This window comes from Microtus oregoni, unplaced genomic scaffold, assembly GCF_018167655.1.
Source record: "Microtus oregoni isolate MIOR12 unplaced genomic scaffold, Mior012 000037F_ref0000500, whole genome shotgun sequence".
NCBI classification, from domain to species: domain Eukaryota; kingdom Metazoa; phylum Chordata; class Mammalia; order Rodentia; family Cricetidae; genus Microtus; species Microtus oregoni.
This window is the reverse complement of record NW_024543096.1, coordinates 25,039,075-25,066,121: the sequence shown is the minus strand read 5'-3', so window position 1 is coordinate 25,066,121 and position 27,047 is coordinate 25,039,075. Positions and strand designations below refer to the sequence as shown.

General features: G+C 45.5%; 1 protein-coding gene across 2 annotated transcripts in view; it reads right to left on the bottom strand.

Annotated features, from left to right (window-relative positions):
- Positions 1–10,452: 10,452 nt before the first annotated feature.
- Positions 10,453–27,047, bottom strand: part of Rapgef4 (Rap guanine nucleotide exchange factor 4) — a 258,897-nt gene continuing 242,302 nt past the window's right edge. For both annotated transcript variants that reach the window (XM_041631492.1, XM_041631493.1), the window contains 5 exons: positions 25,600–25,650; positions 24,752–24,839; positions 24,278–24,342; positions 14,695–14,749; positions 10,453–11,679 (listed from right to left, as the gene is read on the bottom strand). In XM_041631492.1, coding sequence (XP_041487426.1) covers positions 11,552–11,679; positions 14,695–14,749; positions 24,278–24,342; positions 24,752–24,839; positions 25,600–25,650 — 387 coding nt within the window. In that variant the 3' untranslated portion in view covers positions 10,453–11,551. The remainder of the gene's footprint in view (positions 11,680–14,694; positions 14,750–24,277; positions 24,343–24,751; positions 24,840–25,599; positions 25,651–27,047) is intronic.

Genomic DNA, 27,047 nt, shown 5'->3' with positions numbered 1-27,047 from the left:
ATTTCAGTTGAGTAATCACACTTCTGCCTCACTTAGCCGGTCTGCCGATGTCTCGACAACCAGTTGGTCTAGGTCATTTTGCCATGAAATATTAGTTACACAAACCTTCCCCCAAGTTTCAGTGTGTTAGATTACATGTTGGACAACATAGCCAACATTTCCATGTCTGAAGGAAGTTGCCTTTAGACGTATCTCTTGACGGTAGAGATTATTCCCGACGGATCTCGATCTGGTCCATTTTAGAGTCAACATACTGTTGCAGAACAAAATTCCTAGAATCTTCACTTCCTGGACCTGATTTCAGCCCCATAATACAATTGCTCTAAACAGACATATAGAGCGAACCAAGTTCTAACTCTCACTCTTTTGCAGCTTGGGTAAGTCAGGACGAACCCTGGGTGATCTTATTACAAGAGAACTTGAGACTGGTGGGTCCTAAGAATAAATGTGGACACAGAAATGCCCTGAATTCAATAAGAATCTGGGGGCTGAGGAGAGGGCTCAATTGGTAAAGTCCTGGCTGAGCAAGCATGAAGACTTGAGTTTTATCTCCAGACCCCATATGGAAAAGCCAAGCATGGACGGAGACACATTAATTCATGGGGCTTGGGGCCTAGCCAAATCATCAAGCTCCAGACCACTGAAAGACAAAACCAGATGGATAGGACAGGACCGGAGGATTAGCACAGCATCTGACATCGACCTTTGGCCTTCATACACACACATACACACACACACACACACACACACACACACACACCACGTACACAAACACACAGTGCGTATACACATATACACATAGCAAAGATTAAGGCATCATGGAATAGGGACTTTCAAAAGGAACTCTGGCGCTAGATAACCCTGCAATAAGAACTGGACCATCTTCTTTTGTGCTCCAGCACTTTGAATATTTTACTTAGCCTCTCTGGGGCTCATTTCTTCATCTACAATTTGAGGGTAATAATTAGGTTTTGTTTTGATTAATATATATATATACTATATATATATATATATATATATATATATATATATAGAGAGAGAGAGAGAGAGAGAGAGAGAGAGAGAGAACACTAAAGACAAGACCTGGCCCAGAGCCCATGATCAGTAAAGTTAGTTATTGTTATGATTATTTGTAGCTCACATGTTAAACATTTACTATTATTGCTGTTTTTCAATTCCCTGAGTTCCTTGCTTTCCCTAGAGTCGAGTTTTCTTTTTCTTTAGGTTTTACACTACTATGTTCTCAAGTATCTCTAATACTACTGGTTATTCCTTATATATATATAAAAGGGAATTACTATTCTGGCGATTTGGGAGAGCTGGCATGGATTTTCTTCTGCTGTTAAGACTAGATTTCCCCTCTAGGCATGTCTCTGAAAATATCTAGCATGTGGTAGGATAGGCTGGTTGACTGGCTTACTTTAGGAAAATTGCTATAGCTTGGTCCTGAAGTTCCCAACAGCCCAATAATGAAGCCTTGAGATTGGAACTCAGCGAAGGGGTTTCTAGTTTAGTAATTAGGTTTATCTCCTCAAAGAAACCAATGGGACCACATCTTTTTCTTTCTCTCACTTTCCTATCCTGGCCATCAGGTGAGGAATTTTGCTCTGTCGTGGGTTTCTGCTACAGTATGCTGCCACACCACAGGCCCAAAGCAATGGTCCAACTGACCATGAACTGACATCTTCAAAACCGAGCTGAGCCAGGTGGGTAGCGCCCCCTACAATCTCACACCCCCGGAAGCTTGTGGTCAAGGTCAGAGCTATAGGAAGGAAAAGAAAGGAACAACAACAAAGACTTTGTGCTAGGTTTTTTTTTAATTTATATGCATGTGTGCATGCCTGTGCATGTGTGTGTGTGTGTGTGTGTGTGTGTGTGTGTGTGTGTATGTGTGTTTATATGTGGAAGTCAGAGAGGTAGAGAGGTGTCAGATTCCCTGGAGCTGGAGTTACAGGCAATTGTGAGCTGCCCGATGTGAGTGCTGGAACCCAACTTAGGTTCTCTGCAGGAACAATATGTGCTCTTAACCACATCTCTCCAGCCTCCAAATGACTATTAAGGAGGTAAAGATCAGGGGAGGTTAGGAGGTGGCACAAATATTTTGACCTGATGAAGGGCACAAAAACATCTCTCTTGCCTCTGAGCAGCTACCAAAAATAGCAAGGGCTGGGGGACAACCTACCCCTTAATGAGTTCATTATGACTTGGTGGCTTTAATGAGAAACACAGAGTGACATCAGTGTGTATTCTGGGAGTTTGTCTCCAAGTGGAGTGAGCGGCAGTGACTTGGTAAGGCTCCTATTTCTGTGAGCATGTCCCATGCTGAGAAACACTTGGGTACAGCCTGGCTCAGGGAGGTTTGGACACTTCACTTCCCCCGCCCCCTCCCCCAATCTCTGAGTGCAACTAAACAGGAAAGAGATTTGCTGCTCCTGATAGGAATGTCACACACACACACACACACACACACACACACACACACACACACACAGAAGGGAGGAAGAGCTGGGGACAGTGGGTTTTAAGCAAGTGTGTTTTCTCGATTTTGTATGAGACCAGAACTGCTTCAATTGTTCTGAGTTAGGGGGTTGTTACCCAGGCTGATCTCCAGGTATTGCTCTGTTGTTTTGTTTTGTTCCTCCTTGCTTTTCTGTAACTGTACCTTGCTGTACATACAGCCTTGGCTGTCCTGGAACTCACTATGTAGACCATCCTGGCCTCGAACTCATAACAATCCTCCAGTCTCTGCTTTCTGTCTCCTAAGTATCCTGGTCACAGGTGTGCGGCACTGTCCCTGATCATAGGTGTGCGGCACTGTCCCTGGTCACAGGTGTGCAGCACTGTCCCTGGTCACAGGTGTGCGGCACGGTCCCTGGTCACAGGTGTGCGGTAAGGTCCCTGGTCACAGGTGTGCGGTAAGGTCCCTGGTCACAGGTGTGCGGCACTGTCCCTGGTCACAGGTGTACGGCACTGTCCCTGGTCACAGGTGTGCAGCACTGTCCCTGATCATAGGTGTGCAGCACTGTCCCTGGTCACAGGTGTGCAGCACTGTCCCTGGTCACAGGTGTGCGGCACGGTCCCTGATCACAGGTGTGTGGCACGGTCCCTGGTCATAGGTGTGCGGCACGGTCCCTGGCCACAGGTGTGAGGCACGGTCCCTGGCCACAGGTGTGCGGCGCGGTCCCTGGTCACAGGTGTGCGGCGCGGTCCCTGGTCACAGGTGTGCGGCGCGGTCCCTGGTCACAGGTGTGCGGCAAGGTCCCTGGTCACAGGTGTGCGGCACTGTCCCTGGTCACAGGTGTGCGGCACTGTCCCTGGTCACAGGTGTGCGGCATTGTCCCTGGCCACAGGTGTGTACCACTGTCCCTTGATCACTATGACCAGTCTCATTCCAGCTTATTTATTTATTGATATGGTCATGGGTAGCACCTATCTCTAGCAAATGGAGCCTCATACCGGAGGCTCTCCTCTGTTCTGCAGCACGGACAACAGTCTTTAGCAAGGTAGAAAATCTCGAGTTAACATGACTCAAGGACCCCAACAATGACCTGCCAGCCTCTAAGGTGGGGTGGAGAGAACAGGAGGAGATAGAAGAAACCAGGTGACTGGCAGCCACGATTGCCAAATAGGATTGTGCCCAATGAGGAAGTTTTAGCATCAAACACTCTGGGAGGCTGTGATAAAACGCCCTTCTCCATATTTTCCACAAAAATCAGTGGTGTATGTGTATGTGTGTGTGTGTGTACAGTTCAGTTATGTGTTGACTTCTGTGGAGTCAATTTTAATAAATAAAGCACAGGGAAGAGCAGGAAACCCCAGGGGACTGATCACACTGCCTTAGAGGAAGTCCTACAGCTTTCCTTAAAGGGGCCTTTTCTTCATGGGCAAAGCCTTTCTGTAGCTGACTTACGACACATGGAGGATCTATGGAAATTTTATATAAGGGCTGTCCACACATACATGCACACACACACACACACACACACACACACACACACACACCTCTGTATTAAAAACTCCAGGGAGGGAAATACTCATAGGTTGTTAGACTAAAACCTCACTGACCATTTTGCAATGGATAACCAATTTGTACTCTTCCCAACTGGTCAGCCCTGAAAACACATACAGACTGAGCAGGCTGTATTTAGGAATATATATATGTCTATATACGTAACAACAATTAATTTTAAAAAAGGCCCCAAATTCAAAAGAGAGCAAGGAGAGGTATATGGGAGGTTTTGGAGGGAGGAAAGAAAAGGGGAAAATGATGTAATTATAATCTCAAAATAAGAAAAGTAATAAAAAAGAAAAAATCGTTCAGCTAGAAGATAAATTACCTCTTAAAGTACTGAAGTTAATTTTTTCAGACAAATAAACAAACCAAAAGAAAACCACAAAATACCTCCCTGAGCTATTTTTCAGGTGGTCTCAGCTACTCAGGAAGGTGAGCCAGTAAGTACATCACTGGAGCTGCACAAGCTGAGGCCAGACTGGGCAGCATAGCCAGACCCCAGCTGGAATAAGTAGATGCATATATACATGTATACACACACACACACACACACACACACACACACACACACACAGTCTCAACTGCGATGTTTTGCAAAACTAAATCTCATTCCTGAGCTTCCAAATATATTCCACTGATTTTACTCTGTGGCATCAAAAGTATACAGTATCAATCCTCTGGGGGCAAAAAGATGGGCACCCAGAGCAATCTCAGCATGAATGAGGACACCAGAATTCGGTTGATTGACTAGCGACCCCAGCTTTGGTTAGACTCTGAGCATGCAAACTTGGCTAACAAATTTATTTCTGTGTGATTCCTCAGCCTTATTCATCTTCTGGACATTTAGAATAAAATGCCAGGCATATGTACCGGGCACAGAGTGGGTGTTGAATACACGGCAGAACTGATGGGCACAAAGCATTGGTAACTGAACCAGCATAGCCAAGGCCATTCCCTTCCAAAGTCAACATTTAGAAAACCTCACTTTTAAAGCTCTGAATTCCTTAGCGACCTTTCTTGTCCTCCGACTAGGGAATAAAATAAGAATTTCCTTCTTCTCCCTATGGCAGGCATGTCTTGGCATGCCAAAGAGCTTCAAATCCGTGTTCCAGACTTTCCAGTTGTTCTAAAGACGCACCGTGAAAGGCTTATGTGACATCTGTACAGTAAACCCATAGTACAGCCTCGTATCTTAGTCATCCTCACCCCACCCCCACTCACAACTGTTTCCCTGTTGACTTAACGTTATTCATTTGCTTGTATTGCTATTGAGAAGGAATTCTTAATTAAAATGGCCTGGCATCACCCAGGTCATGTGGAGTGTCACAAGCGACAATCCCTAATTTATTGCAAACTTGGCTTCATGCTTACAATTTAATTTCTGAAGCCAGAAATATGAATGGATTTTAGAATGACGTTTGTGCATGAGAGGAGAGGGGACAGGATTGTTGACGAAGAGCTGGTTTGTTAGGTGAAGTCTCAGAACCATGCAGAATTGTTTCTAGATTGTGTGGGCTGAACTTCTCAATGAACACCCAGGCCACATTGAAAACTGAATTTCTAGTATGATTTATGCGGGTAGGAGCTGTGTTTTTAATTTAACATTTTGTATTTGGTTCTCTTTCCTTTTTTATCACTTGATCTGTAGGTAGGAAGTATGAATTTGGGGGTGGAAAGATGGCTCAGAGGATAAGCGCACTTACTGATCTTGCAGAGGACCAGGACGCAGTTCCCAGCACCTATATCAGGAGGCTCACAGCCGCCTGTAACTCCAGCTCCAGGGCTCCAACAACGCCTTCTGGCATCTTTAGGCATCTACACACACATGGATGGTGCATACAATCCCATGCAGGCACACACATATACACAGAATTCTTTAAAATCATGTTTAATAAAGAAGCCCAAGTCTTTTATCCTATTTCTCCTTCTCTTCCTCTTCATTCAGCAAATTTTAAAGTGCTAGCTGATTGCTGCAAAGAATTTTTAAGCCATCACTGCACATGGATATCCATAGGTCCAGAGGAATCCTGGTTTAGCACATCTGTCTAACCGTAGTAACGCAGGTTCGGGGAATGAAGGGCAAGTGCTTGCCATGATTCCCAAACTGTCCCTCTTCGCCAAGTCCTTTTCAATGACTCAGAGCTCTTGTGGAGGTTTCTCTCTGTTTCCATCTTTTTGGAATATATGAGCCCAAGTTCACAGCCCAGGTCTGTCCACCACAGCCTATGATAGGGATGGTGTCATCCACAGGGAAGTCCAGTTGATGGCCACTCCAGCAAGGTGGCAATAACTAGAAAGAAGCCCCTCTCCCCGACCCGTGCATAGGAAGTATTGATGTTGGGGTGAGGGGCAGCAGGAGGGGAGTCCCAGGTCAAACCCAGACCTAGCAACGCTCAAGCTTGATTTCTTTCTCTTGTCCTGTGTTGCTGCCCCTGGACTGCTAAAGTCACCAAGACAAACACTTGAAACAGGTATCAGCACCAGGTCTGAGTAAACCCCAACAAACAAGGGTGGCAGATTCTCCCGCGTTCCCACCATATGCTGCGGTCACTCTAGCAGATGATTTGCAAGACGGTAATGACATCCCATTCCCTGCTTCTACCGTTTGGGCAGGGCGACCCTGAAGCTCTGCCCTGGTGAGGTGGCGAGACAGAGCAAAGTGTTCAGTCTAGGTGCGGAAAGGGTGTCGGATAAAGTGTGGTGACCTCTGTCTGACAACACCCACAGATTTGAACAAGAATTACCTGGCTTCAGTGTGTGAGCATCAGCTCTGGGCTGCTACGGAATGGAAGAAAAAAGGAAGAAAGATCTAGAGTTACACAGTATGCAATTGGGAAGATTTATTGAGAAGACCCTGGTCTGAGGCCGTAGCAAGGAGGTACGGAGCCCTGTAGCTTGGGCCAGAGGAAGACTATGTCCATTGATCAGGTTGAAAATGACGTGGCCCTCGCTGGAACATATAATCCCTGGTTTAGCTTAAGCTCGTATCAGAGTCAAGCATATTCCCGGCTCCAAGGTCCAGTTGTAGAGTCCCACATGCTACTGACTGTTTTGGCTTCTTATGGTCTGCCGGGAAACCAAGCAGAAAACTGACAAGTGTCACTCTGGGACGGCCCCGGCAGCTGCAACTCAAGATGGCTAGAGTCTGGTCAGGATGGAGCCGTCCAACACAGCGCCATTGGGCTGCCCACTCGCTAAAGAGTTTTAAATGGGAAGTTTCGGTTTCTTGGGTATTATCACAGTAAGTTGACACATGTCCTACAGAAGACTGAGGTGGGCACGTGACTGTAGGAATCTTGATCCACCTCTGGCTTGTCACATCTGAAGGTTTTTGTAGCCGTCTCTGCCCTTCCTTTTAAAAACTGCATAATGAAGTAACTAAGGTGTTCTCCATAGGTCAAGGCACTGAGAGATCGGGTCCAGGGTCCAGGAAGTTTCCACAGCACTTGGTCTCCACTCTCCCCCTAAAAGTCCACCTACCGGTTGTCCCTCCCTGTACTGTCTTCCTTTGTCCCTCCCTCCCCCACCTGATCCCCGTTTCCATCCCCACCCACTCCCACTGCTCCCATAGAAAGGGATAATCACACTACAACCCACAAACCCAGAGAGGCTAAGGAACAAGTTCTCCCTGGGAAGGGGAAATGGAAACATTTCTCTCTTAGAACACATTCTCTTCCTCTCTCCTTCAGAGCTCAGCCCAACTGCCAATTCCACTGGCCACACTTCCTCACCTCAAGTTAAATCCTCATTTTACATGCTAACCCCATAACCTCCCTTGAGGGGGCTTTTATAGTTGGCGGTCTGGTTATGCAAGTGGTTTCTCCTCTTTCCCACACTGGGTGAGAAGCTCTGCGAGAAGCGGAACTCTCTGCGGTTTGTTGCAGCATCGAATCCTCGGTCCGCAGAGGCCTCCTAAAATGCTTAAGATCTGAGGAAGAAAACTATATTTTGGTTCATGGTCAGAAGTTCCAATCCATCATTCCTTTGGCCACATTGCCTTATGGTCTGTTGTAGCCCATCGTAGAGGAAACTGCTGGCATCAAGATGGCCCAGTAACAAAGAGAGAAAAATAAGAGAGCTGGAATCCCAACAACACTTGCTCCCAGTGACCTCACTTCTTTCCATAGGCTCTGCCCCATAAAGGTTCCACTATCTTCCAATGTCACCATGAGCTGGGGACAAGCCTTCAACATATAGGTACTTTATAGTCACTCAAGATCCAAACTATAACACATCCTAACTATCATCTGCTAACGAATCAATGAACCAATGAGCAAATGGAAAAAGTGACCAGCGAAAGGTTTCCCCCAATTTATAAATAAGTAAAGGCTGCTGGGGCCTGCTCGTACCATCCTCCACTCTGCTATGTAGGACAGATTCAAATCACTTGGAAGCAAGACGTGTAATGCATTTGAGATCGACAAGCAAAGGAAAGCTATTCAAGGCAGGGGCTTTTTTACCACACTGCTCCCTCTCTGCTGAATTTTTATTATCATCAGGAGCACAATTTGAAGCCGAGTGACACTTCTTTTAATTTCCCCACACTGGTAGTCATTGATCAGCATGCATAGCTGGAGAGGCGATGCCATTAAATTCAGGAGGGGAGAATATTGAACCTGCATGGCATTCCAGCGCTGCTGTGAGAGCTTAGGTACCGGACACTACGTTGGTGACCTTGCTGAGCAGTTATGTTAAACACTTAAATCTATAATTTTCTACTGGAGCTTTAGAAAAGAAAAGAAATATTCTTTTTCTCCCCCCCCCACCCCACATCTTTCAACAAACCTCATTATCCTTCTTATGACCCCGTAAGCATCTCATTTTCTTTTGGCCTGTTTGCAAGTTTTGCAGGATTTACCACATTCTCCCCATTCAGGAAGGGTCGCCTGGCTCTATCCTTTTCAGAGTATCAAGCTTTTGACCTCATCATTTCTACCTTGAATAAAGGAATTTAATGTATTTATATTAAAGCCAGTCATAATTAAAACCTCTCTTATTTTATAGTAATTGTTCTTCTCATTTGGGAGACCAAGGGTAATACACATGGGAGACGATGTATTCATTTTTAATAACGTTGGAAGCAAATTAAAATGAGGTTATAATGTGTCAGTCACCATGGAATTGGGAAATGGAGCTGGTGAGCTCAGGATACCAGCGTCCAGGGAATGTAGGAAGGAAGAGGGTAAAATCAAAGCAAGGAAGAGTGCACAGTCAGCCTTATTAAAGATCTTTATAAATTATCCAGAAATCCATACCGGTGAAAACTTTGCAGCTGGTTGATGCCTTATGATATAGTGCAATATTGAATAGTCATGACTATAAGAAAATTTACTCTGTGGCTTTAAAAATATTATTACCGTGTAGTAAATCCAAGGCATTGTATGTGTGTACTTCTGGGCAGAAATCAATACCGCACAAAATAACACCTCTATTCTTTAGGGCAGTAAAAAAATAAATAAACACAGAAATCCGTTTACTTGTTTTAGTATTTGGCAAGGTGGGTTTTAATTGTGAGATGTTACACACATTTTAAAAGGACCTCTTAGCACCCTTAATATGTTAATGAGAACCAGGGCTTATTTGTAAGAACTGGATATACTATGTAGTGGCCTTCAAACTTATTTGAAGATTGTCTTCATATTTTCTTGTCTTCATGGTTGTATTTCGGTCTATGGAGAAATAATGTGAGTTTGTGAGACTAGTGCAGCCTAAAATACAATATGGACAAAAATAGACTTCCTTAAGAAATGAGCAGGTCCATAACAGGAAGAATTTGGGTATCTCCTTCTTCAGTATTTATTAACAGCTTCACACTGAGAGATAAGAAGATACCCCACACATGCAGGGCCACCACCCAGAGCCTCTTCCCGCCAGCAGCATCTCTGAAGGCCAAAGGGTGATGAAAGGGTGAACAAAATGAGGCTGACCCATACAACACGTATTGACCAGCCGCGGAAAGGAACGCACGACTGACCCAAGCTGTAATGTGAAACAATCACAAAGGCATTATGTTAAATGAAAGGAGCCAGACACCAAAGGCTTGTATCGCGTGATTCCAATTAGCGGAGGTTCAGAGCGAGCTCTTATCGACGGAAGGTAGATTAGGGTTGCCTGGGGTTGGGAGGAGAAATGAGAAAAGAATGCTAACGACTGTCCCTTCTGCAAGGTGACAGTATGATGTCAGACAGTGATACTGGTTTTTACAACATCATGAGCATACTCACTGGAAGGATTATTGTATGATTTTGTTTCAAGTAAACAACAGCAACAAAAACCAAGTTCAGGCTGAGTGTGAACTTAGCATGTACAAGGCCCTGAGTTCTGTCCTCAGTACATGCACAAAAATAAATAAATAAATGGTAAAAAAAAAAAAATCCAGCACCCACCATACTTGAAAGTGAGACTTCCTGTATCCAAGAAAATGACAACACAGCTATGTCTTGTCAAGGGTATTTAATGAAGATACTGGCTGTTATTTACAGAAGAGATATGTACAGACAATGCCTACACATTAAATGTAGTCTAATTGTGAAAACAGGAAAAAATGTATTCCAAAATTTCATACTAAATAAAATAAATAAAAAGGAATCATTTGGCACAATGTCTATCATGTAGCGAATAAATAACTCTATACCATTGATTGCACGACCTATTTACAATCTATCTGAAAGTGCAAAACAATTGCTGAAAATTAAGATTTTTTGTAGTAACATTTAAGTCCAGAAAATACGGTTTTTTTCATCAGTAACAATAAATTTGTAGAGGAAAGGTTTTTAATGCCCAGGAAAATATCTCAATTTTGAAAAACGTTTTGTGAATATTGTGCTCTTCTGGATGCTGTTCTCCCTCTTAATGCCGACGATATTAAGAGCCTCAGTGTTTCTTAGCAGTTATTACATACGCGATCCTGATTTGTAAATTTGTAAGAGTTACAATTTACAATGTAAACATATTTTCTATAGTATCATTCGGAAATTACAGACCAAATAGCCATGATGCTTCATTGTATTGTGGTGTGGGTTCTAGTCCTTCAGAGGTAAGATTATGAAGATGGAGGAATACGACCTATAATTTGGACTTTTATGGTTCCTCCACACCCTCCCCAGACCCCATGCCTCAAATCAAGGTGCTAAGTGGAAAAAAAAAAACATTCAATTATATCATCATCAATGTATCTAAGTCAAACCCACCAGGCACAGTCTCCTACCGCAGCCTGGAAGGGGATGTCAGGGGCTTGGCATTCCTCAGCAATCGCGTTTCTTCGTGTGAGCCTGATGATGGCATGGCTGGAAATGAAGAAGGGTGACTATAACGGATGACCCCTAAGCTACGGCAGGTCAGCGTCACACAGGTCCAATCTCTTCCTCTCGTGTGGGATGCTCGGAAAGCTGGGTGTGGCCCTGAGGGGGTCTCGGGATGTGTCCCTGCTCATTCTGGAGAATTCTCTAGTGACAACACAGTCAGTAGTGGCACGCACACAGGGCGTTTTGGAGAGATTGTGGACCGGAGACAGAACACCGCTCAGAGCCCTTCGCGTGCCTATGGCCTGCGAGGCTCTAATCTGTGTGACATCTGTGATAAAGTTCTCTGGTTGTCAATCACGTTTAATTGCCGTACATAACTCCGGACATCCTGATGGTTTTTATTAGCTTGAGCGGCGTCGGGATCTGTTAAAAGAAGAGCAGGCAGAGTTGGCGTTGCCTACTATCTGCATGTGAGATGCTGGCTGACCACATTCATCACAGATTCCCTGGGTTCCGCCAAGACCTGGCCACGCACCACATCCACAGAACTGCTTCGACTTGGTTGGTCCCTCTGCTCCCTCCTACCCTCCAGTTTTCCTTTCTTCCCTGGAACCATCTCTTTTGATCATTTTCTTTTGCATTGCACACCGGGAAAAAAAAATTAAAAAGGGTACCAAATAAAAAGGGAAGCATCTGTCTGATGGCCCTGGTGGCAGATGAGAATTGTTTTCCCTTCCTAGCTCACCTCTGTGTCTCACACCCTGTCTCCACCTCCTTTGATCCGGATGAGGACCAATGTCAAAGATACAGTTTCATTAGTAACTCCCAAGAATACTTAACACCTGGACCGCATTGAAGCGAGCCCGTGGGCATCAGGCCTCGTGGGCCCCCTGAGCTTGCACGCACACACAGCAGCACTTCACTGTATGCCCCTGGGCACGGTCCAGACTTGGGACAGGCCACCTTCTGGCTAATTGATGACTTCTAGTACAGCTTTCTTCTCTGATGTGACTTGCTCTGATCTATTTTGATCTATCCATGTGAGCACCTGGGCTATCAAAAAGGTAAATGGATTTTATTCAAACCAGGACTCCAAGGAAATCTAACACCCATAGTTCCTACACACATTATTTATTAGAATGAAGAAGGCCAGATTCAAAAGCAGAGTGGAAAACTGGAAACACAGAACCTTGGGAAGCGGCTACCTGGTGGCTCCTGAATGCAGCCACCACATAGGAATGTGTCCAGACCAGCCGGGTCTTCCCTGTGTTTCTCTGTTTCTTCTTTTTATCCCTCCTTTCCTTTTCCTTTCATTCTTTTTGAAACAAGGAGTCTGAATTTTTCCCCTGTAAAGTTCCCCAAATTGAAATGGAGCCCCTATAGGCTGTTTATACACAGCCCAACCCTCTGCTGCAGTCCATGGGTCAGGGACTGATCCGGGGAACTATTCCTTTCTCTAGCAGTCAGCAGGAGTGGCCAAGTTGGAAACTGGACTCTGGACTGAGTTCTCTCCTCCCACCCCAATGCTGCTTTCTGAAGTCCAGTTGCTCCTGCTAGATCCACCCACAACTCCACAAGACAATCAGAACGCCATCTGCTTAAGGAGTTGGAGGGGTGAAGCAGGTCTGAGCACAGACGCAGAGACAAGCTACAAAGGCCCCTGCTTGCTGTAAGAACAAACTCATCAGTATAATTATCACATATAAATAATACCACAGCGACCCACAGAACACATTGTGCTTAATTTCCTCCGCTTCCCACTGGCAGTAGACTCTGCATGTACAATGTACTGTAATTACATTGTATATATCCCCACAATGTTTATGAATCTATTCCTATAGCTTTATCTATAGATTGTTGACTTCAGCGACGAGCAGCTGCTGTTTACCCGCAGTTCCTGATAAGTTCAACAAATGCACTGGAAATTTATAACAAAAACATGAAAAATCCCTCACTTTTCTCAAAGATATGGAAGAAGGTAGAATTTACTGCCCAAGAGACTGATGAAGCAAGGCTGAGTCTTCTGTGGCTCCTGTTTGGTTCTAGAACCTCCCCGAGAATCCTTCCCAAAGGCTCTGAGCCCTCTCCAGCACACAGGACTTTGAATGTGATTTTGAGAATGTTTTGGAATCTTCTGAAGGGACGTGGATTCTGGCTAGTAAAGCCTGTTTGTTGTAACTGGTACTGCTTCTCCCCACTCTCAGCCGATGTATGGTCCCACCTCTCACCCACAGAGTAAATCACTATAGGGAAGGATGTGAGGTGCTTGACCGTTGGCAGGATCCAGGCCGAGGGGTTGGTAACATGCAAGACCGTTCTCATTTTCAGGAACGAGAGGGCACGGTTGTATGAATTAAGCTTTTTTAAAGCCCTTCTCACTTCCTAAGCCAAGATTACTTTCTCTAATTGTCTGTCTTTCTTTCTTTCTTTCTTTCTTTCTTTCTTTCTTTCTTTCTCCTGAACGTTTAAAAAAAAATGAAGTGTGAGGCTCTGGCATTCTATGTTAGCAAGCTCTGGCTTTGGGCCAGAGCCACACTACAAAGAGCATACCACTGTGATTTTTAAAACAAGAACCTGTCAGTCTCTTAGGACAGGATCTGCTGGAGAGGATGGTGAGGTAGGCTGCTGTCTTATCTGTGCCATTGGCTCATGTTGAGCTAAAATGCCAGCCTCTCAGATGACTCACACAGTGGCATTAGCACCGAACTTCAAAGGGTTCACCTGCTCTCTCCCAAACCAGACCGAGGGAGGAAAGCTCTAGACCTTATCCCGGGTCCTAGGCCAGCAAAGACAGCAGCACCAACCTAGTGTGGCCAGTTGGCACGATGAGGAAACTGAAGTCCCAACAGTTTAAAACAGTCATCTGCTAAGAGTAATATTTTATACCTACAAAAGCATAGCACTGGTACTTATGACATATGGCCAACATTTAAAAGAATACCTGGGAACACTACAAACGTTATATAAAATTCTGCCATGGGACTTTTTGTCAATGTGTTATAAACATTAATGCATTTTCGAGAGACAATAAATTATCTTCAGTTTATAAACAATGGTGCTGATTTTCCAAGGGTTGCTAAGTTCCTTGGCACTGAGCAGTGCGTCACATCAAGAGCGGCACGGGGAGGCAGGCTTTCACGGGCCTTTGCAACCTGTTCTAGCTACATCGGCATGAGCAAAGGAAGCTCCTTCAAACCCACTCACTGAAAGAGCATTCTGACCCATATTTTCTTGTGTTACAGCAACGTGACTATATCTTCTTAATCTTATAACAGCCAAACAAAGTTCTTAGACCCAAGGCACATGTGTGCTTCATGGTCCAAATTCCATTTGACACAGTCAAATGCTATCCAGACTCCTAGGGTGTCTTGAAAGTCTCATTAGAAAGGACTTAATCGCAACCACATGCACGGCAGCATGCCGTAACTCAGAACTTACTGAAGGGCTGGCTTCTGTAGTACCGTACGGTTCTGGCAGTATTGGCGATCATGCGCTGTGAGGAAGAAGAGAAGGGAAATGGCAGTCAGTTTAGTGTGTGATCTGCCAAGGGGGAAAACATTAGCTATTCCAACAACACTTGGTATCACCGGAGACAGCAGCATGCCCTGGCATGTTGATCCTCGGAAGGCACCTGGTTGATATGTAACTTGCAGAGTGACGTTAATGAGGCATCCTAGTACAAAGCGCTTGCAGGTAACGAATATTCATGGCTTCATGACACAGCTCTTTGTCTTGCCCTGGGCCTGCGCCTCATGTTGTAAAAGTGCACCTGACACTCTACTTTGATGCTGAGAAACTGCTTCCCCCGTCCTTTGAAACTATCTAGGATCTGAAGGAGGTTAGCTTTCAAGTTTCTCCCAGTTAGCAGGCAGTGAGGTGGTAGATTACACGGAACAGGAAGTCCGAATATTCTGCTTGGGATTATTGCTGCTCACTATGCCTTCCTGACCCTTGTCAGTGCCAGAAAAAGTTTCTGTTTCAATCTGAACTCTGTTTCCCTTCCTTCTTTGTTTTTACCTCCTTATATTTATAACACTGCCATATAAACATTGTAGGAAACCAAAATGGTAAGAATAAGTAAAACCATGTAGGTTATAAACTCAAGGGGCAAACACATTTTTATTCTGGTGCATTTCCTTCTGATTTTATAAATATATATATGTATTTGTATATATGCTTGTATCAGGCATATATCTGAAAACAATAAAAAATAATAAAAATGGTTTTGGTTTCTTGAGAAAGGGTTTCTCTGTGTAGCCCTGGCTGTCCTGGAACTCCCTCTGTAGACCAGGCTGGCCTCAAACTCAGAGATCCACTTCCCTCTACTTCCACCGAGTCCTGGGATTAAAGGTGTGCGCCACCACTGTCTGGCTAGCCTTCTAATAGTTTAGAAATGAACACGCAAATTCATTAAAAAAGTTAAGTCATACTCTGCATGTATATTTGATTTTGGTTTTCACTTCTACATTGCACTGACTTATTCCCCACGCCATTTGCATCTTAAACATTCTCTAAGCAGGACCAAAACTCAGTTGGCCTTTGTTAATTTTGTCAGTCAGAGATCTTAATTTCTTTAAGGCTTTGGTTGCAATAAAAATTTAAAAGAGCATTTTGTGTGTGTGTTGCATACAGGCACAAAGGAAGCAGAAGGGCTGGGGGATGGGGCCTAGTGGGAAAGTGCTTGCTGAGCAGACGAGAGACCCCAGACTTGGTGGGCAAGTGGAAGAAAAGGATAGACACCTCTACCATGAAGGCTAGGAACCGAGACCTCAGACTCCCACAGAAAAACCCTGGTGAGGCCTAAGCACCATTCTTCAGCCAGATGTCAGGGTTTGTTTAAGCTACTTGAGCAGCAGCTTGGCTTGGAAGTCCCTGCTACTGGACTTGGATTCTCAGATTCTGAAGGGAACTCTGCAGAGCGGTGGATGAATAGCTCTCTCAGCAGACAACTGGAAAGGTTCCATCTGGGTAAAGCAACCCCCTATTTCCAAGGAGCTATGTAAACCAGTCCCCACTTTTCGCTCTCACAGGCCTTGGTTTTGCTAATGTGCAAGAAGATGCCTTTGAGGCGATGACGGAAGAGCCAAGGCCCACAGATGTGTATACAAGAGCATCACAATGTGCCCTTGCCGTTCCCTTCCATTGCAGGGCTCTGGCAAGCGGAGGCAGCACGTGTTTGTGCGGGATGCTTTCTCCCACACAGAGAGGCCATCGGAAAAGTTGCTCAAACTTTACTGTCATAAAGGATGCTAAAGACCAGCAAGACTGTTGATGGGCATGAGAAACAAACGACCAGAACCTCCAAGGAAACGTAGCATACAATGTATAATTAGCCCCTGGTATACGGAGCCCCAGAATAAACAGTAACTATGATAATTTCCCTGCTAATTTACTTTAAGCTGTTTCTTCACTCCTCTGAAGGCTCTGCATCGGAAGGGCACAAGTATATTCCATGTAGAATTATTGTAATTCTTCAGATATTGAATGGAGTGTAATTACCGAAAACTCCATGAAATGCTGCCAGTATGCCCCTCTGAAGAATAATAAAACAATTAGCAGAGGTCAGAAACCTCTTCCTATACCATTTTGTAGGGAGTAATTGTTCTGCTTTTTAGTTTTGAAAGATAAAACACCTCATTCTGACTTTAGTTTTAGTCTACTCTTTATAGCTATCCTCTGAGGCTTCATAATTTTTTAGCTCATTATGTAGTTTAAAATGTGAGAACAATTGTTCAAATCTGTAATTTCTAGCCCCGAAGTTCATTTTACCCTTCCAAATCTTTGATTAATTTTCACAATGGTTTTAATTTTGACGTATCCTTTTAATTGTATTGCCAAGATAACTTCAGCTTAACTTCAAAATCCAAATTGGGCTTTATAAGGAGGTCCATTCTTTCTCCACGTGAGGTCCACACAATAATGTTTAATGGTGTGAACTCCGTGATGTTAAGTGAGGCCACCAGCATTGCTGGCCAATCCGTGCTTATAGAATTTTCCAGGGGGCTGAAAAGGGGGGGGGGTTAACATATTTTAGCTCCAACCTCTTTTGCTTTGCACCCATTGATACGTGCAATATTTAATATGCTACTGAGACTCCAGGAATCACCCCCCCCCCCAGCATTCCAGGTGCATAACGCCTTCTATAGTCTGCTTATACGCCATGGCTTCCGGGTGTTCAAGTACACCCAGCAGTGCGAACGCACCACCTCCAAAGTCAACCTTCTCATCTATAACCATTTCTGAACTAGAAGTTCATTGCTGGTTGGAGTCAAAAGTATTTCTCCTTCTTCTTTCCAGTCAATGAGCTCTGGAACCTTAGCAGAAAGGTTAGTTCCTCAAACACATAGAATCCTTTCCTTGGTCTCCCTTATTCAACCTAAACACCCTGATTTTCCAGAGTTTTTTATTCAGCAGTTTTATTCATTTTGTGTGTGTGTGTGTGTGTGTGTGTGTAAGCGGGGGGAGGTTTGCTTGTTTTTTTCTGAGACAGGGTGTTTCTCTGTGTAACAAACCTGGTTATTCTGGAACTCACTCTGCAGACAAGCTTTCCTCCTTTTCTTGAGCTGGCTCAGTTATACATCTAAGTCACAATTTGGATAAAATTACGTAGCTGACATCTGTTGGATGTTGGAGAACTAAACCTCACCGCCTGGTTCACTGGGCTGCTGCCCGGGTTCAGCTCTCTGCTCTGGCCATGTGCAGCCGATTTTGAGGACCAAGAGGGTGGATTTTACACTCATCTCCACTAAAACTTATCTAGTTAGTCTTTCTGTCTTTTGTGTCTCAAAGGACCTCGCTCCATGTGTCATCTTTGGTGGCAGACAAGATTATCCATGGTTGCGCTCAACTGAGGCTGGCTGAAACTGAAGTTCAAGAGACCTGGGTTTCGTTATCCAATTCCCATCACAGGCAGAAAGCAAAAAAATTACACCCTAGATTTGGAGGTTTTTGCCAGAGCAGGTTGGCCAGGCTGGAGCCGGCCAGGCAACTCTCCACAAGGCCAGGCCTAGGGTGGGGTGGGGGTAGTACAGGGAGGGGAGATGTGGGGGGCAAGGGGGGGGATGCTTGATTACTCCAGAGCAGAACATCAAACCTTTCTCCATCCCAACAAAGCTGAGGATTACGACTCCTATTAACAATTGCCTCATCACCAAAATGATTTGTAATTTGGGGTGGTTGTGAGAACACCTCCATTGGAAGATGTTCCACGTTGGTGGGGTGGACAGGCTGGAAGCCCTCATCAGAACCCCTGAAATAACTCTCTGGTTCCAAGTGCAGGCCTTTGGGGCTTGTTTACACCATGCAGGGCTGAGAGATGGACCCAGTTGAGGCTGAGGAATTGTCCCCAGGATGAGCATGTGCTGAGAGCTCTCAAAGGCAAACGGTGGTGCTGTGTGAAAGACTGTAGCCGCGTCCAGGTATTTATTTCTCTTTACAGCTGAAGACAGATGCAGAAACAGATGTGCTGCCCGGGGCCTAAGAGAGCAATATGGAGACGAGCGGTGCCTGTGCTTCACATCTGGGGTGATAAGCCAGACACGAATGTCCCTCAAGCTCTGAGGTAGATATTTATCCTCGGATCCAGTGGGGTGGGAGGTGTCTTGCTCAAGGCCTCCGTCTCACCCATTTACTGACCTGTCAGCTAGCCTTTCAGGAGAAGAGTCGCCCAACCAGGTCTTATCACTCATCTCTCCATACCCGTGTGGACCTGGGCTTATCTGCCAGGCCTCTATGCTTCCCAGTCTTTCCAGCTTCTTCCTGCTGACCCTTGGCTCTGCCCGAGCTAGCTCACCACTCCCGGTGTTGCTGAGAAGGTTTAGGCTTAGGTGTCCAGTGTTCAAGCTCAGACTTGCAGGCCTCCTGGCAAGACCACCTGCTACAGGCTCAGACACCACCGCTACAGCCTCCCTGGCCTTAGGCCATTGGCTTCTCAGCTAGGAGCATCCTGAGAGTGCCCCTTCTAGCAAGTGTCTGTGGGAGCAGTTTTTGCCTCTCCTTCTGTTGACAGTTAAGATATCAATACTTCTTATTCTCTTTATTTTGATTTTCAAAGAAGATCTTGCTCTAGTCCAGGCCGGCCTTGAACTCATGACCCTCCAATGCCGGCACCACTGCTCTCCTTGCTTGCCTGGCTCTCTTTTTTCCTCTGACATTTCTGTCCAGCCTGCTTTGAATCTCTCCGTCTCTGTGCTTATCCAGGATAGGCTGCCTACAGCTCTTCCATGCTTAGCATATATAACTAATAAAATTTATACACAATAGACTGCTCCGTATTCAGGACACAATTTTCCCCAATAAGAAGGTACAGAAATATATAGTCGCTCTTCTACAAAGATTATGCCAATAGTAGCAACAACTGGTTATGCACACAGTAAGGCCCAACTTCCCAGAACTCAACCAGCCTTTGCTGTATACATTCCTGAAGAAGCCTAAACTTTGTCCCCAGGGGTGGATCTTTGTGACAGACACACACATCTGTCATATATAATATCCACAGTCTGTTGTACATAGGAAGGCCATGGGACATCACAGCTCAGGCATATGTGGAGTGTTGTGTGCATCTCTGCACACACTGAAGGAGATCGGAAAGATCCTGAAGGACAAAGTGCCATGGGGTGGGGGAGGGGAAGAATAATGTCCATTCTGGAACAGATAGCTAAGGGAAAGAGAAAGACATCCTGAGTCAACTCTCAGGTTCGTGAAATGCAAAACATGACACCCTTGCTAACTCAGTTTCTAACAAACAGAAAATGCTTTTGGTTATCATTTTTTTTGTCATAGAATCCTTTCCAAATGTCCTTCTTTATCATTCTTCTATTTAATGATTATTTCTTGCCTACTTAGAATACACTAGACACATTTATGGAGGCTCATGAAACAGCAGAGGACAAAACAGACAAGATCCCTGGTCCACAGCCCTCACCTTCTAGTGGGGCGGACAGATGAAGAAGAGCAAGCATGACCATCTCAGACGGTAAGAACTACTCTCAAGGCTGAGCAATCACTCAGAGCGCTTGATGCGAGAGAGCAAAGGCAGATGGGGAGTCAAGGGCGCCCACTCAGAGAAGAGGCATGGGTTCAAGCCTGAACCATGGAAAGGAGCCCAATACCTGAAAGCTGGGGAGAGAAACCTCTCAGGCAAAGACGGCAGTTAGAACAAAGGACTCGAGGCTGGAAGAGAAAGAAAGAAGGACAGCTTTGCCAATGTGGGCTCTGTTCAGAGTTGAAGTCTGAGAGGATGCCTGATGGGTACTTAGCATGGCTGGATCTTCTTATGTGACTGTATGCAATGCGGTTTTCTCTGCTGCTGACATGGCTGCAGGAACTTCTCAACCCAGCTGCTTCTTTAGTGCATGTCCTTCACTACTACCATGACCCCTGCTTTAATAACTTGTTAATTTTTAGTATTCCATGTGTTTTTATCTTATCTTTACAACAGCATATATTCTAAAGGACAAGGACTACTCTGTAAGGTTTTCCCCACCTAGTGAAATCCTTTCCCTGGGCACTCTCATCTGCTCTGTTGCTTTGAAGCATTCTCTTTGGAAAATCTGCATTTGTCTTAGTCTGTGAAGTCTATATAAAGTGTGTTAGTCCCCAAAGTATTCCTATAGATTTCCTTTGAATTGAGAAGGTCTTGGGCACCAGGCAAATTTGAACGCTTAGATTTTTACCTAAGGACTCTTTTCCATTGCTGCAGGTAACAAAGCCAGCATTCCACAACTGCTGCTGGAAGTCACACTGTTGCTAATTATATAATGGAATGCCTAGAAATGCCCAGCTGAAAGGATTCAAAACATCTCTCTTCCTTAATAAGCTTCTGTTCATGTTTCCAGAAGTCTAGAAGTTTCCTCTAGGCTTCTCATTCCAGAAAAAAAAATGACTACTTCCAAATCTTATTCTTAAATAAATATACCTAAATATGGCTATGTCTGAAATAGAACCAGCCTTCCAGTATTGCAGCAACTGTACCTATCTGTGTGCTTTCTGTAGCCAGGGAGAGTGGCAGCAGGCCAGCGCTTATCCTCCAATCCACAGCCAGTCTACCTTCCGAGCCTTATAAATATTCATACAGGCCATAGAAAGCTATGAGGGGCTTTATTCAAACATACTCCTTTATGTTTCCCCCCAAAGAAAGAATGCCTGAGAATTTTTCTTTTTTTGCACTAGGACCAGAGTGTGAATTCTCTTTTGTTCATACCCACAGATCCTGAAAAGCAGTATGCAACAAATTCTCTAATCCTCATTCATACCTCAAGGGGGAAGACACTCAAAACAAACAAACAAACAAACAAACAAACCAAAAATTTAGCATTGGCATGCTGGCTTGCTGTCCCCTTGTGAGGGCAGCTCTACCGAAAGGCATTGGTGTCCCTGGCTACCCTGGTGTCTTCTGCCCCTGTCAGGGGTTCCCACTGAGGACAGAGCCCAACAGGTGCACAGACTGCCAACCCTGCTTGCACCTGGGCCTTGCTGATGGATGATTGACAAGAATCGAGAAAAGACGATGCAACCTTCTCCAAGATACTTAAGAGGAACCATTTATAATAGTGATGGATGGGGTGGTGCCTGGAGGGAGGGTGGGCTGCCTGAGGGGAGGATAGAGTGGGAAGTGGACCAACACTGATTGGTCAGTGTTGATGGACAAATACCACATTGATCAGTCAATTTTGAAGTTCATTTTCTGGTAACATCTAACTCACAGAAGGGCATTTCCAAAATCGAACTATCTGGTAACACAGTTTATCAAGTCAAATCAAATCAAATCAAACTTAGAAAATTGCCGGTATAGAGGACTAAAGGCACTTGGCCAAACCTCTCCCTCCCTCTCTTTCACAGCAACAGCCTCTTTAATTTCTAATGAGGCACACACAGAAACCCCAAATAAGAGCTATGTTTTCTAGCCTTCCTTTCAAGTGACGACATTTCTAGCCACAAGGTGATGAAAGTGACCAGTACAGCTTCTTCCCCCGCTTTAATGGGAACAAGCGTGCCCTGCCCCAGCCCTGTCCCCTTCTTCACGACTGGAATGTGGGCGTGATGGCGTCCCATCATGGACCACGTGAAATGAAAAGAGGGTTGAAGCCAGGAGCATCAACTGCTCCTCTGAGCAAAGCTGCTATGCTCACTGAAGACTTTGACATGCAAAGAAACAAACTTAGCTGTGCTTCTAAATTATAATAATGACATCCAACCCGTCATTAATCTAGGCTTGGGCATTGTAGCTGTGATGCCAGCTTAACTAATCAGTGGCTGTTGAACAAACATGGCCACCCAGAGAGCAGAACAGTTAGGGCCTCTTTGCTTACTGCCTAGCAGGGAGGAGTTCATGGCTGTGGATCTGAGGTACAGGACATGAGGAGCCCTACTCGTGGGTCATCTTGACTTTCCTTCTGCAGGCTATGGAGAGGACACAGCTCTGGGAACTCAGAGACAACTCTCGGCCTCCCTGGGAGACGGCTGGCTCAGCTTGTGCTGCCAACCTTGCTTGCTCTGGCCCGTCTTGTTCATGTTAGCAGTCCTAAAGTCAGTCGATTCTCCAGGGAATGCTGGGCTTCACATCTCTGCTTGTATTTTATAACCCAGTGGTTGGCTTAGCTTTTCCTTGATCTAAGAATGTTCTGTATAAGTGACTCAGGAGGCATTTTCCTACTTGCTAAACTGTCCACTTTGGAAAAACAAGCATTTGTCTTTCTCAGAAAGGCTGGGGAATGTTTAGCTCTCTATGCTAACAAGTGAGCAAGGAATCACTATTTGCCCATGCTGCAGTGTCTTTGAGGAGGGTGTGCTTATAGTCTGCTTCCTCAAAAGTCTAAGGCAGTGGACTTGAGTTGTGCTTCCTAATCACAAGCTTATATGAGCAGGGCTGAGCCTTAGCCCGCATACAGTGGGGTGTTTCAAATTCTTCCACAGACATACACGCTAGCTTGACTTCAAGAGACAATTGGAATTACAGGTTTCTGCTAAGCCCTCTCCAGCACTTTCTGACATACAGGAAGGCTCATGCACCACTGTCATCTACCGTCTATCAGCCTAGAGGTGGCTAAAGCAGGCACAAGCCCCATTTTTTTGTTGGGGAAACAGACTCACACAAATCATGAGGGATGCAAGGATGGAACTGAGTACTGACCCCCATATGTCTCCCAAGTTCCAAATCCCAGGCCGTGTTCACAGTGCAAAACAACCTTGGGCAAATGCTTACCCCTTGGGGAAATGAAGCTCTACCACTCTGTCCCTCCGGGCGACACGCAGCCCAGGGATTCGGAGACAGTGTGGCGTTCCATTGACACGGACTGTGCGGCTAAAGAAAGGCTCTGGCAAGGGCCGGCCTTATTGCTTCACGGAGGGTAAGGACACAAACTGCAGGGCACCTTCGCCAGACTCCCTCTTCTCTGCGTGGGGGTGGGGCGGAGGAGAAGGGGCTGGGAAATACGGACTAGGCAAGGGCCAGTTTCCCATTTGTTACTGACATTTCATTGTTGTTGTTGTTGCCGTTGCCGTCGTTATGGAGATCTCGGAGCCTCCAAGTCCCCTCACTGAACTTGAGTGAACTTTATGAGACTAAGCAATCCACACTTAGATTAATACTCTGCAATAAAGACCCGCTCAGCTGCGGGCGCTGCCTTTCCCCTACAGGCACTCCCGTCAGCCTTGGCAGAGAAACATTTCAAAGGCGTCCTGGGGCGGTCTAGCTGCACAGACCTCACCAAACAACCAGAAACCCAGAAGTCACTCTTGAACATGCGTGCATTTTAACAACAGGCATCGGAGGGACGGAAACACGCGGGCATAAAAAGCCGGCTGCCGCTGAGAGCCAAGGCACAAATACCATTCAGCTCCACAAAAGCGTACTGACAGCAGAAGGGGGAGCCAATCGGAACCAAATGTTTCAAAACTCCTTTCTGTATAACTACCTTTGTAACATGGCAGCGCACACAGACGTTATTTGCCTGATTAGTACAAATGCAAATTTTATTTTAAAAAAAAAACATTGTGGTTAAGGTTATAATATGGCACCTACCATTTTTTCAAAGTTTACTAGATTGTCAATGAAAGTCTTGTTCCCCTCATGAGTAAATGTCATATCTGTAAAGAAATAAAAGCCACATTCCAGTCACTAACCGAAATATGTCACACTAAGAAAGCACAATAGCACCATTAGCATATGCGGGCGGATTTGCATAACACTGCTGTTGAAAAAGCTGATAATAGTTTCTTTTATGTTAGGTGTTTAACTTTCCAAATCACTTTTGCCTGAGGTTAGTAAAATCTCTAACATAAACCGTTTTTTTTCACTCACAAGGCTTCAGAAATCACAGGCGTTTCCTACCACCGCCTTCCCACCTCCCAACCCTTTCAGGACGCTTAGACCCAGGAATGGGAATCAAGGCAGGCAGTGTCTTTCTGCCAGACAACCCTCCCAGAGGGTGTCTGTCCTTCATCCTCACCCCTCCAGTGCTCCCTCCAGCCTGGCCTGGGTGTGTCTTGAGATTACCTTTAATGAGCAAGGGCATGAAAGGGATGATGGGAGGATCCAGTTTCGCTGCTGTCAACCTGTAGGCCCTGTGGTTTCTGGAAGGATCCTTGGGAGAAACAAAGTGTGGCTGGTCAGTGGTGAATGACAGAAACCACACCCCCCTTTCTAACCTCCTAGGACACAGCCTCAGCATCCCACAAGCGGGGTATTTGGGATGAGATGTAACTATGGAAGAAAGGCAGATTTAAACAGGTTTGATTGGGTTTTAAAACAACTTCACGGATGGATGAGACAGTATTGCATGTTTGTTCTCACTAAGGAGCCTACAGGAGCCAAGGAGAGGCATCCTTTTGAATGTAAAATGAACCCGTAGGACAAACTTCCACAGATTCCCCACTCCCTGAAGCCCCACCTCCTCCCTGAAGGTTGGCTCCCCACCCCATCCCCTACCTTGCAAAGCCAGTTCTAACTCGCCCTCTGAACCACCCCCTGCCTCCCAGCAAGACCCATTCGTCCCGTTCCTGTCTGGTTACACCTCCCAGACAACGGGGAGACATAATTTTGGCAAGCCAAGAGATGTAGCTTCCAACCCCTGGGCAACCTGAGCTGTGTTAGGTAGGAACCCTATTACACTGCTTTTCTAAGTTACGCAAATTGACCTTATGTGGGACATAAGTCCTCTTTAAGTTAGTTCCTGAGGGGGCCGTTCATTAGTCAGGCATGCTTGTTTTAGCAGCACTAAAAGGGATCATAAACTTCTTAAAGTCATACAAGGACAGATAAAATTTCTGCCACGAGAACTCGAGCTAATGGGAAATTGGATTAACGCGGACGGCGGAGGGAATGGGAAAGCTACTGTCACTTACCATTAAACTCTCGAACTCCGCGTAGAACTTCTTAAACTTGCTTGGCAGTTTCTGTTCATCAAATGAAAATGACACACACATCTGTCAGAGACTAGATCTAGATATGGATTGTGTGCGCTACCGTTTCTAAGGGAGATGCATTTCTTCTGGCCCTCAGTCAACCGCCTCTGAGCCGGGATGAACTATCGTGCGCCCCGTCGCCTGGGAATCATCTCTGGCATATACGGAACTTGCCTTTGAAAGGTCTTACTGTTGTTGAACTCCACGAAGCTATGAATGCATTGGCCTTACTGCTTTTATAATATATTCTTGACTGGACGGTTCATAATCAGGATTGCCTGCATTCCTGAGACTATAAGTGGCCTGGACCCTCCAAAGTCTTGTTTCTGTTAAGTCTTTGATTTCCCCAATTAGACATTTAGCCTGGAGAATGTTAGGATTCAGAGCCTTAGGAAAGATGCAGCCCTTCTCCTTCGTTATGAAGACACGAAAAAAGGGCCTTCTTATGGTGTTTCTTTTTGTTTTTATAAACTGGTTTCTCCTTGGTTCCTAACAGTGCTGAGGTACAGAGACGCTCAGTTTCCTTCGAAAAGTTGAAGCCTGTGTGTTACCTACGGAAGAAGTTAGTCTTATAGCCTGCCTATCCCTAAGCCACGGCTGGCCGTCCCTGGTTCCTCCGGTTCATAGTCCCTGCTTGCTTTTAGATCACTTCCCTTCTGTGCTCCGAGCTGCCCTTCCAACCAAGCCCTCTGGCATAGTTTCTCTGCCTGGCTCTATTGGAAAAGGCGAGAGGCTACCAGGATGCTGGCTTCTCCCGTCTACACATTGGTGCTTGGCAGCACCACTCAGAGCACCTGTCAAGAGAGGCCAGGAGATCAGGACTGGATCCCTTTTCAATCCACTGCTTCCCATTTTGCTCCGAGTTGCTTTGGTAAAGCTGAACTTTCTACCGAAAAACCCAGATGAAGCAGAGCAATGTGTTTCTGCAGCGCACAACGCCTGTCTGTGCTCTATGCGCTACTATACAGTTTGCAAGCTTTGGGCAAGGGGCTGGAGGTTGAAACATACAAAGACTCACACAGACAGAAAGACAGAGACACAGACCTCTAGTCACTGGTAAGAAGCCCTCTATTCAATAGCACCAAGGAGGCTTATATACCCAACAGTCAGGTGGGCCAACAGGTGAAAACCTTATCCTCTGATCCCCAAGGCCAAGGCAACCCGTGCTCGTGAAGCAGAGCTGGTAAACAACTTTGACACAGCTTTTAGCAACTCAAATCAGAAGGAAAGTGAAGTTCTCTAGCAGGGAAGAGCAGCTGGAGGCCAGGACTCCAAACGGTCCCAAAATGTGTCCCCAGCGTGAGAGTGGGTGGGTGGGACCTGGAGACTCCCAGAAGCCCTGCTCTGCTCCCTGTGGTCCCCCTTCTTCAGCTGTTCCACCCACTAGC